Source organism: Phoenix dactylifera, chromosome 1, assembly GCF_009389715.1.
Source record: "Phoenix dactylifera cultivar Barhee BC4 chromosome 1, palm_55x_up_171113_PBpolish2nd_filt_p, whole genome shotgun sequence".
Classification (NCBI taxonomy): domain Eukaryota; kingdom Viridiplantae; phylum Streptophyta; class Magnoliopsida; order Arecales; family Arecaceae; genus Phoenix; species Phoenix dactylifera.
Genome location: NC_052392.1, coordinates 20240272 through 20252194, shown reverse-complemented (window position 1 = coordinate 20252194; position 11923 = coordinate 20240272). Strand labels below are relative to the sequence as shown.

At 38.4% G+C, this 11923-nt stretch overlaps 1 protein-coding gene across 4 annotated transcripts; it reads right to left on the bottom strand.

Annotated features, from left to right (window-relative positions):
* Positions 1-635: 635 nt before the first annotated feature.
* LOC103701630 (probable alpha,alpha-trehalose-phosphate synthase [UDP-forming] 9) lies at positions 636-9520 on the bottom strand. Of its 4 annotated transcripts, none has more exons than XR_603191.4 (5): positions 9268-9520; positions 2552-4584; positions 2181-2454; positions 1494-2076; positions 636-1198 (listed from the first exon to the last, which is right to left on the bottom strand). XR_603191.4 is itself a non-coding variant. In XM_008783769.4 (4 exons), the coding sequence occupies exons 2-4, from the start codon at positions 4534-4536 to the stop codon at positions 1744-1746; spliced, it is 2592 nt and encodes an 863-aa protein (XP_008781991.1). In that variant the 5' UTR covers positions 4537-4584; positions 9268-9520; the 3' UTR covers positions 1378-1743. The 4 variants fall into 4 exon arrangements, 2 of the variants coding, with proteins under 2 accessions (XP_008781991.1, XP_008781992.1); XR_005512986.1 differs by lacking the exon at positions 636-1198 and adding an exon at positions 1210-1273; XM_008783769.4 differs by lacking the exon at positions 636-1198 and having other exon boundaries at positions 1378-2076.
* Positions 9521-11923: the final 2403 nt, after the last annotated feature.

Genomic DNA, 11923 nt, shown 5'->3' with positions numbered 1-11923 from the left:
TTCAATGCCAAATGGTTTCTATGCCAACAACCTACTGAATAGAGAGAAGAGAACAAATTAAAGAGAAACCAATAGGAGACCTTAATGATGGTGAATTAGGGTTGTATCTTCCGCACGAAAAACCGATTTGTCTTCTTTCACACGAATCTACCAATCATACAAACATCGCTTCGAGATCTATGCAGATTGATGAATAAAGAGTTCGAAATATTGTGAGAGCTGTAAGGCACGACCAATGAACGACATCGCAAAAAAAGATCAATTATTCTTCATTTCTTCTGCACCAAAAATACAACCCCAACCCAATGATGCTACAGAGCCTATAAATCCTCACTACCACATGGAAGCAGTGGAAGGAGGCACAAAGGTTACAACCGGCCAGCCAGACCCAATGGTCCACCAGGCATTACCTCTTGTATTACAGTAAAGAGCGGGGTGGGGGCCAAGTCATATTGCCATGCAGACCCTGCAGGACGCTAAGGTTGACCTCCATTATTGTGGGGAGAAGAGAGATGGCGATGGACCCAGCGTGGACATTCTAAGCTGCAAGAAGAACAAATAGCAGCGCCCAAATCGGCATTAGGGCTGAAGCATCAGCCCTGAAAAAAAAAATTTTTTTCACAGATAGCAAGTAATGGCATTAAAAATCCAAGAATGGTTGTCTGAAAAACCAAAGGTATACAAAATCAAAAGCACAGAGACATAGCAACATCCTGTATTCGTCAATAAGAAAGGACCCATTCACAGCCTGGCAAAGAAGATTCAAGGACTGATGCTATACAAAGCACGAAGAATGACTTGCTCAAGGGCCAGGTGTGCAGACTTTTAACATTACGCTGGAGACTAACATTCTAAAATCAGTGTGAAGCCATTCATTTTACTTCCAGCAAACAGCATGGCAAAACCTGAACCCACCCGAAACAAATGGTTTCGGGTTGACCATTACTGAACTTGGATTAGGAAATGGTGAACCTGACCCACTGTCACCCCTCCAGTTAAAACCAGAGATCACACCTCTTTTAACACCCCGCTGCACTGAGAGAGAGAAATTCTGTTGCACTACATATCCAGCTTGTATGCACCATTTTTATTGAAGTCGAGTGTGTCCTTACAAAGATAAGCTGTACCATTTTTCTTGCAACAAATCTACTTCCATCTCACAAGACACTAGGGCCACGGCAACTACGATCCGGACAATCTGCACCATCACACAGAATGACAACACGAGCATCATCCATTCTCAACAATCCAAAATGTTGCAGGATTTTTAGATCTTCAGATTAAAAAGGTCGAGCACCAGAGGATGAAAACACAATGAGAATACTTTTTTTAAAAAAAATATATACACATTGCATCAAAAAAACAAATTCAAGCAAGTCAACAAAAGCTCTGAAGTTAGAACTGTATTCATTCAAACGTTTGGCTAATTGGTTATATATGCCAGTGCCTATACAAATTAACAGGAAACTTCGAGCAATGTCACAAAAGAATACCTCAAAGATTCCTTGCACTTTCAAAACTGCCTACAATGTCGGCACCTTCAATCATATCCAAGTCAGTCATTACCTCTGCTGTTCAAAAGCATATGCATATGAATGTGATGACAGGTAAGGACGAAAGTATCAGAGTCAGTATCCTGAATATCAACTCCAAACATTAGAATATGCTAAGATATATGAATTTCAGAAGATGTAGACCATCAGAATGTACAGGCTGTCACCAGTAGCTAAAGGAGAAATGAGCTTAATCATCCGCTTCATGTGGCCTCACAAAGGAAACTTGATTGTGGGTGATCTTATTTTGTTTCGTTGAAATGGCAGCAATGCCCTGCAGTAATCTTATCACTTCACCAGTATCTTCGAGATAATACTTGGCCTTGCTCGGCTTTTGTCCAACCGTGCATGCAAACACTTCTGGAACTGCAGGAAACAGATTACTAGAAGATGCACTATTGATGCTTTCAAACATGTCCTCATCAGATCGATCATCCCCAATACACATCACAAAATCTGGTGGCTTCCCACTATTGACCAATGTTCTGATGAGCTTCTCCACAACCACCCCTTTGCTAACTCCCTGCATGTAATCATGTCTCATTAATTCTTACCAGCAGCAAACAGCAATAGACAAGATCAGGAAACGAAAAACATGGTAAAGGTTCTAAAGCAGAAAATATCTACCTGCGGTTTAACTTCCACAATATGCTGACCTCTTTTGACAACCACTGGCTCATTTGCTAGCACATTCTCAAGATGGTCCAGTAGTTCCTTCGCTTGGCAAGAACCAAAGTCAGGATCTGCATACTGATGGTGCCATACCAATGCGCTCTCCTTTGGTTCTATATAGGAACCATCCGTTGTCTCAGTATATAATCTCATAACAGGTTCTGCAATCTTCTTCCAGTCAGAGTCGACAACATTTGAACTAGATTCCCAATCAGTGGCTTTCATCCATCTATAGAAGGAAAAAAGGTACATAACAGCTCATGTAGCAGCTCAGATGATATCATAAAATGGTCGGCCAGAAAAAATAAGAGGTTTAATTGACATACCTAATGAAATAGCCATGTTCAGCAGCAATACCAAGGTCATCACAAGATGCAAACCATTCATCGAGAGAAGTCTGTCCTCTTCCACTGACAATAAACACAGTATTTTTTGGATCGCTGCACAAGTTGTTCAGCATAGATATGATATCTGCACTTGGAGTGTTATCAATAGATGCTTCTGGCACAAGGGTACCATCATAATCCAAAAATATTGCTCTCCCATGGGTTTTCTTGTATGAAGAAATAATGTGATTAAAGGACAACTTTCTGAAACTAGGAGAAAGGGCAACAACTCTGAAACCTAAGCCAAATCCAATGGCCCAGCACCTTCGGTTGTAGTGATCTTTACATGCTCTCTCCAGATCCTGGGCAAAGCTGCGGGCCCAATAAGCAACATGATGGGAGCTGACATAACGGTAATGTTTTTCATGGCGCAACTGCTTCTCAGATACTGACAAGTCAGTTGCTTGATATAAAGCATCAGCCACATCCTCAACACTCCAAGGGTTGACCCTGAAAGCCCCACTAAGAGAAGGAGAGCAACCAACGAACTCAGAAACAATAAGCGTGCTCGTGTGAGGTAACTCCAAACCAACACCCCTACATTTATCCATCTCCTCAGTCCCCTGTCTGCAGACTATGTACTCATACGGGACTAAGTTCATGCCATCTCTAACAGCATTTACAATGCAACATTCTGCTGCCACATAGAAAGCAATTTTTTCATAAAAAGGTATAGGGCTGTCAATAAGGAGCACCGGTTCGTAGCCAGGAGCACCATAGCAAAGGTTGACCCTTTTAGCTATAGATATTGCTTCCTCTCTTGCTTCGTTCACATCTTTTCCCATGCTTCTTGCCGGATTGACAATTTGTACAAGGACTATCTCTCCTCTTAGTTTGGGATGCCTCTCCAGTAAAAGCTCCAATCCTAGCAATTTCAGACTGATGCCTTTAAAGATATCCATGTCATCTACACCTAATAACAATTTTTTTCCCTTGAATCTCTGCTCAATCTCTTGAACCTTGGTAAATGTATCAGGAAAATTCAACAACGATTGGAGCCGACCTATGTGAACACCCACTGAGAGAATCTTGACGTTAACTGTACGACCAAAGTATTCCAATCCAATATAACCACGCTTAGATTCATAGTTCAGGCCTAACATCCTGCTACAGCAAGAAAGGAAATGCCGAGCATAATCAAATGTCTGAAAACCAATAAGATCAGCATTAAGCAATGCCCTGAGGATTTCATCTCTAACTGGCAGTGTCCTGTAGATCTCTGAGGAGGGAAATGGGCTGTGGAGAAAGAAACCAAGCCTCACTCGGTTCAGCCGTCTCCTTAAGAAAGTGGGGAGAAGCATAAGGTGATAGTCATGAACCCATACATAGTCCTCATCTGAATTGATAACCTCCACAACCTTGTCTGCAAATATTTTATTGGCAGAAACATAAGCCTGAAACAGAGAACGGTCGAAAAGGTCACCCTTGTCAAGGCAGATGGGAAGCATGTAATGGAAAAGAGGCCATAGTTGCTGTTTACAGAAGCCATGATAGAACTTCTTTTGGAGGTCTGGAGAGAGGAAAGTGGGTATGCACCTGTAGTCCTCAAGGAGCTTTTGGGCAACCTCTTCTTGCTCGCTAGCATCTACATCAACCTTTAAACTACCTATGTAGAGAACTTCAGTATCAGCAGAAAAGCCATCTTTTAGTTGCAGCAGAAGTGAGTCCTCATCCCATGCGAAACACCATTTTCCATTGGTTTGATCCTTTGAAGTATGAAGTGGAAGAAAATTCGCTACTATAATTTTCCGATCCCAAGTCGTTGAAGTATTAGAATCCTCATCACTGCTTGTAACCCCATCTATATCCGTAATAATACCAGGAGCAGTCATCACTCTAGGAAGTGATTTGATAGCCTGATTGAAGTCAAAAGCATCATTAGATCCCATATCAAAAAGGTTTGCACATGATTTTGAAACCATCATCGCCCAAAAGTTTGAGGTTCTCAATAACAAGCCGTAGAAGTAAGCTTCCTATTCAGAAAAAAAAAGGAATTTGGATGTCAAGTCCTGAAGCTCATATATGCAGAGAAAATAACTCAATTTCCTCCCTATTCGTGAATTTTCTCACCTCTGAAAGCAGAAATAACAGATATATGAGAAAACTAATAATCAACCTTTTTTTGCAATTAAAAATTTGAGACATCCAACCTCAAGCTTATAAACCTATCCAAGAATTACATCGGCATGACATAAGATAGAGTCTAGTATAGAGTCAACTTATAGCATCCACATCAATATCATAGTACATATGTCAATGAATGTTTAACTAGCAATCTGTTCACATGCTGACATGCAGTTACTGATATTTATGTAATTGCTGTGAACCAATCATATTAATAACTAAACAATGTTCAATCACACAGAATGTGAACAATGCAAAATAAAAATGATCAGGGCTTTCATATGTAGAGAACAAATTGTACAAAAATTTATACATCATCAAATATTTAACTATGGCACACCAGTCTGCATCCAAGATTTCATTATGTGTTCAAGAGAAGAAAGTCCCACAAGGTCAAGACTGTGCTATAAATAGTACAGCATACGCATTGCTATCAGTGTCTGTTTGGTTAAATTCTTAAATGGAAAATACCGACTGTACCCCAAAATGTACCTGAATGGATGAAAATGGAGCCCCTGTGTTCCAAGTGGACTGCTGAGGGCAATAGGCAATCTGGACCCAAAAACACACACCACTGTTGTAAATTACACGTATAACCTGGTCTAACCTTTCTCAGATAAAATTTGAGGTATTCAGAGCCAGGACTGTCTCACGGACTTTCTTTCTTTTCTTTTATTCATCTATTTATTTTGGGGGGAGGGAACAAGCTATTTATCTAAATTTTACCTTGAAAATAAAAAAAAAAACTTTAATTTGGTGATATATGTACGGCTGAAATTCAAGTTGAAGATGATTTAGCCCAGTTGCACTGGTTCATTCATATAGTTGGAAATTCAAGTATAAGATGGTAGTTTAGATGCACAGCAAATTTATATTGGGATTAAAAGTTAAACCTAAAAGGCTATTAAACATGATGCAAAAGTCCCATATCAGCCTGTCTATGAGATTGAGACATAAAATAACCTATTCACCACTATTTGTTGATGGACTCTGAAACCATCCAATCTCCATTGTTAAAATCAATTGAATTAGCAGGCATTGAAGTCCTCAATAGTAGTAAAACAAAGAGAAACAAAAATATGTAATAGATAATTGAATCGAGCAGTGAAAAATTATTGACCCATCGCAGTCACCCATTACTCTGATCTGATCTTATTAAGAGAATTGCTGCAAACAGCTCTCCAGCTAATTTAGTTGCTTTTATGAAGTAATGTGTGCTAAATATAAGAAGGCATGGATAGGAAACAGGTTACATAAAAATCAGGTGCTGCTGCCCTTGTAAAATGCTGCCAAATAGGTACATGTTGGCATCAACTGTCATCACTAGACCCCCAAAATTTAAGGGATTAAATAGTTGGCATCCTGATTTGGGGGACACATATCAGCAATCAGAAACTTCTTGCTTTTTAACAAATGCAATTTACAGTGGACAGGCAATATCGGCAACCACTCCCACCTCCTCCTCTACACCGTCATCAATATCAGCAGACCCCCATCTCCTACCAGGCCAATGGCAGTGCAGTTGCTGCCCCCACCACGCAGCCTGGAAAAGTCACTCAATGGTCTTCAGCCTGGATCTATGTCGCCATCAATGTCAACTGACCTCTTCTCCTCCTCTTCTTCATCTTATCCTCCTCTTTGAGCCGCCCCTCTCCCTTCAGTTCACACCTCAGGTATTCCCGAATTACGTGTGGATCTATACTTAAAAGCTTATGGATTGGTTGGGTCATTAGCATGAAAAAAAACTGGAGCATTCTTTGCAGCTTCAGCCACACCAGCATTCACCTCAGCAGGTGCATTTTGAACAGGGGGGTGGAGCCCCCTGACCCTTAGGCGTATTGGCAAAAATAAATATCCTAATCCCCCCCGAGGGGGGAGGGTTAATTTGGTTGTATTATTGTTTTTTTTACCCTTAGGCGTATTGGCAAAAATAAATATCCTAATCCCCCCCCGAGGGGGGAGGGTTAATTTGGTTGTATTATTGTTTTTTTTTTATTCTGGTAACTTGATCTTATTTGGTTGGCTCTGATTTGTTTCTATTGATTCATGTGGGTTTTCTGTTGACGGAACAAGTGGGTTTATGTACTATGAGGTGGATCACCTTATTGGAATTCAAATTTATAAGAAATGCATATGGAAGCGTGTGATCTTGGAAGCGTGGACCTAGACATTGTTGAGGCACTCATCCAGGGTCTTGTTCTACTCCAAGGAGGGGTGCTAATGGTACATCCACTACCATGGCCATTTGGTTTATAGTGATATGCAATTTTCTATCATGGAGTTACTTTGGTTCTATTCTTATATATCTGGTTTTATATAGGCCATGATGAACATCTAAAACCAGGGATTGCAGGCGAACTGTGGGTATATCACAAGAGGTCAAAACTTTATCAGGACATTCAAAGATTACAAGAAGATGCTGAAATCTTCTAAAATTTAATCGGTCTTATCCTACCCTGCCCAAGGCATGCATACACAGCACATACTAAAATTCCATGAAAGTGCAAATTTGTAGAACATAATCAAATGCAATGCAGGTATGACATTTTTATCTCCTGTTCCTTTTTGTATTCGATATTGAGCCCTCAAACCCTTGATTTTGGATCTAAGGTCCCATGTTTACTATTAAATATTCTTTGAGATCACTTGCTCCACACATGTATTCACAAAACAATATCACAAAAAATGCTAAATTCATATTTAGCATTTTTAAGCACTTCTAAGCATTCTTTAGCATTTTTTAAAGTATTTTTAAGTATTCTATTATTTTTAAAAAAATAAAAAAAGGGGTTCAAGCGTAAGGCTCAAATCAAAGCCTGAAGCATGAGAAAGGGCTAGGCTTGGGCCTGGAAAATAGGTCCCAGGGTACGGCCAAGCCAAGCTTAGGCCTAACTAAATTGGGTTACCCTTTGGGCGCAGCCCGGCTCAACATGGCCCGTGAATATATCTACTTGGCAACTCAGCATTCAATCACCCCTATGTAATGCACTAATTCCAACACGTTACACTAATCACCTCATGCCACATGGCATAGTGAACTACGTATGCACAAAACGGGCAGCCTATAGCATTACTCTAGGACAAAATTCTATGTTTTGATTTTTTTAGAAAAATCTTATCTTAGAACATTTAAACATATATGGTATTTAAATTATTTCATAAAAGCAATAGAAACTTACTGCTTACATCTCCATCATATATCGAACAAAAGCCTTCATAGTTTAAGAGCCATGAGCTTCTGAATGAAGAACTATTGGTAGCATGCGAAGATAAGGTGATCAATCATCTTTTTCTTCTAAAGGCAATATTTAAATTATATATGGGCATGGGTCATTAATGACTGACATAAGAAAAAGGCAGATGCAGGAGATCCTGCATCCATACACATGACCTGTTTGGATAAAGTAACTACTACTGATCTCAAGACCGAATACAAACCTACCAGGCTACCACCCCAACCAACCTCACCCCCTCCCAAACCCAATCCTTTCCTTCTTCCTCTTGTATGATTACACCAGCCACAAGAGTCCCTAGCCCCCTCCAACTCTTGATAAACTCATAGCTACATAGTAGACCCTTCTCTCTTATGTATTGTGACTTCCCTCTTCTAGATCAGTTAAGCTATAATCCTCTATCACATTACCTCCTCTCCAAATCAAGGCACACGCATAGAAGCCATCAGTGACAGCAAGACACGCATTTACTGCTACAGCAAACTTGAAGGAAAAGTTCAGCTACGAAACCAAACACCTATAGGATCAACACAACGCATACCTGTACAATCCTAAAAGTCATGGGCCCTAAACCAGCCAATATCCATGACCAAAACCCCAAGATTTCTCACAGACACCACGTAGAAACTGGAGAGGAAAATGCAAAATATTGTTTTTTTCAGCTTTTTTTTCTCTCTCTTTTATCTGATATGGAGGACTTACGCTGACATCATCTTTGCAGTCAGTTTTGTATTCTGTAGGAACTAAAAAAATCCGTGCTGAAAATAGGAATCACAGGAAATTTACTTCGAGAAAGAACAATAAAAATAAAGATCTTACGAACTATAGGTAATTTATCTTTTCCGATTGCGAGTTGTCCCAAAAACGCCGAAGGAACCCTTTTTTTCATAGTCGGATCAACCCTACTCTTCCTATATATAGAGAAACAAAAAGGCCCAGATTTTCCAGAAACAGAAATAAAAAATCATCAAGTTTTCCAAAACAGTTCGACGAATTCGTCCTATATAATACCAGAAAATGAAAAAAAAATAAAGGAAAAAGCTTCAAACGGTCCCAGAAATAGAGAAACAAACGAACGAAATCACAGCATAATCCCCCAGATTTCCATAACCGATCGGCTTCCAGAAAAGCCTTTGCACACAGGGAAGCAAATCGGACACCACCCAACATCCAATCAGGAAATGGCGGCATATTTACGAATCTAGAAAAAAAAGGAGGGCAAAAACAGCAAGAAGAAGCCATGGAATCCATCACAGGAGTCGAAGAAAAGCAGTAGAGGCTCGTTCGAAGAGCACGTACCTGATAGCGCGGCGATCACCGCGGCCTGAGAACAGAGGAGGGAGAAGAGAAGCTGGTCGACGAGATTTCGAAGGGTTCTCTGGAGGAATCGGGGAAGATACCGAGCTCTCTATCTTGTTGGAAAAATCACCTTTTGGTCTTGGGTTCGAATTCTTTCGTTCCTTCTTTCTTGCATTTAAGATACAGGAGAAACGTCAGTTGGAGAGAGAGAGAGAGAGAGAGGAGGATAAACAAGAAGGTGAATTGTTTCCGCTTTGCTGGGGTTGGATTTTAACCACCGTCTCGATTTACTTGGGTTAAAATTTGGGCTCGCCTGCTGCGAGAAAGGGCTTGACGTTCTTTCTATTGACGTAAATGCCATTTCAAATCTAACTATGTTCGCCGCGTTGAAGGGGCGTGTTTTTTTTCCCTTTGAAACGAGCGGATATATATAAAACGTAACAGGATGAGTTATATTTTGGAAAGCTAAGTTCTGTAATTTTTTTTGTTTTGTTTTATATTAGCAAATAAAATGGGATTATATATAGGCCCAAAACAAATAGTCTAAATGTCATGCTAGAACATAAGGCTTCAGCTTGTCCAATGTAGTTACTAAGTTTACTTTGATTTGGAGATTGAGTTTGATTTAATATTCTAAAAACTTATTTTTTGCCGACTCGTTTTGAAATGATGTGTTTACATTTATTAGACTAAAGTCACTATGACTAGAATAAAAAGATGATAGTTTCTTGACAATATTATTAGTTAGCTTGTAAAGAAAGAATGTGCAAGAAAGATAGAGTTGCTTTTTGGTTGGTTAAAGAGTTCCGTAGGATCCAATCCATCTCAAAGGCTCTTAGAGAAAGTAGATTCCCAAAAGAACAACAAGGTAGCATATATGCATCCATTTGAACTTTTGTCTGATGTAAGTGATTTTTTCTTTCTAATAATGTTTTCATGGAAATGTACATAGATTTTATAGAGATATTTGATTTTTTTTTCTTTTATTTTTTCATTACCAAGAACAACCAATCATTTCCTTTATTAGATGTTCTGATAGAAAGAATATCCATTTTTTCCCCTGTGATTATTTTTAGATAGTTATGGAGTATCGAACTTCTTAATTTGATTGGTTGAAACCTAATTATATATTTTTATAAGATTGAATATGGCAAAAGGTTTTGCCAATACATCTCGAGAGCCCCATATATATTTTATTCATGTCACAATACAAGCATTGATCAATAGTAATAATGTATGCCAAGTATAAACTAAACAAGAGATCTACTTCTTGAGTGTGAAATTATGATTCGAACTATTTTTTTCAGTAGAGATATTATGCTTGCGTGTAAATATGTCTAGTTGTATAACCGTTTGTTTTTTATTTGTCATCTTAAAGTTTAGAAATGAAAAATACTACATATATATTAGGTTAATAAAGCTCATGTCTGTTCCAGGTTTGATATTTTCTTTTTCTAAAATTGTCAAGTTTTTTTTATTTCCCTACCCAACTAGTGAAACTATTACTAGAACTAGTTTTACCAAAACTTCTCACGACACAGTGCCATGGTCTAGTAAATTAAGAGTTGAGCTAAATGAATGAGATCTTGGTGCTACTAGGCTAATAGCATCATGCTACTCTCCTAATAATTTGTATCTAGTTGTCTTTGTATGTGTTGATGATATGTCCCTTAAGATTTAAAGAACCGAATGCTAGACTTCTCTGAAATTATAAGATACACATGTTGATAATTGAAGCCGAAAAATGTATGGTTGGTTGTAACTGATACATAACCTTCTATGCTTAATGTTTGCTTTAACCTTTTATGCTTAATCTTTGTTTCTTTTATTTGGCACTAGAATCATTGAAGCACTAGTTGTCTTTGATTTTTATATGATACGATGTAGCCGATTTAGTGCTCGCGTAGGACTGTCCTTATGAGGGATAGGGACTAAATAAATTATAATCAAAATAAAATTTTTATCTGACTTAATAAGTTGATTGAAAGTGCAAATATAATCAAATAGAGTGCATGTTTTAATTCAAATTATTTTGTCTTGGTAATAAATGGTTTTTGTCCGGTTTTTACATTAATGCTATTGACTTTGGTTTGAAAGGGAAGGAGTTTGTTGAACCATCAAGAAAGAGGACTGTGAAAGGAGAAAGCCATGGAGTAGGCAAAAAATGAAGGAGGCCAAGGATTTCGGGATAGATGAACCAATATCCAAGGGTTTTGACGTTGAGAACAAAGAGAAGAATTCAGATAAAAATTGCAGATACTAGATCCTTAGAGAGAGAGAGAGAGGTTACGGGGAAATCAATCTAATTATCAACATGTATATTAGTGTAATAAATTATATATTTCACAAGTTCAATTTATAAGTTGTTAACAACAAGTAATGAAATTATTTGTACACGCATAGATATACGGATATAATATGCATACATGCACACATACATATATAGCATAAGGATCAAGTTGTACCTGTACTTTTATAGGTTATACCTTTTTTTCTCAATTGGATAATAAGAATCGCACATTGATGATCAAGCCATCAAATACGATCTAATCACATATTTTTTGGTGTGTAAATAGTCTAGAGATAGTAGAACATATCGAATGACTCAGATTATTAATGTAGGCCTTTCTCATCCAATTCAAAAATTTGAATCTAA

Bases quoted from the DNA above. Each gene is read 5' to 3' on its own strand.
- LOC103701630 (XM_008783769.4), bottom strand. From the start codon at position 4,536: ATGATGGTTTCAAAATCATGTGCAAACCTTTTTGATATGGGATCTAAT. The intron at 2,455-2,551 runs GTATGTCAATTA...TTCCTTCTATAG, and splicing joins GAACATGGCTATTTCATTAG to ATGGATGAAAGCCACTGATT. The intron at 2,077-2,180 runs GTAGATATTTTC...GATTACATGCAG, and splicing joins TTGTGGAAGTTAAACCGCAG to GGAGTTAGCAAAGGGGTGGT.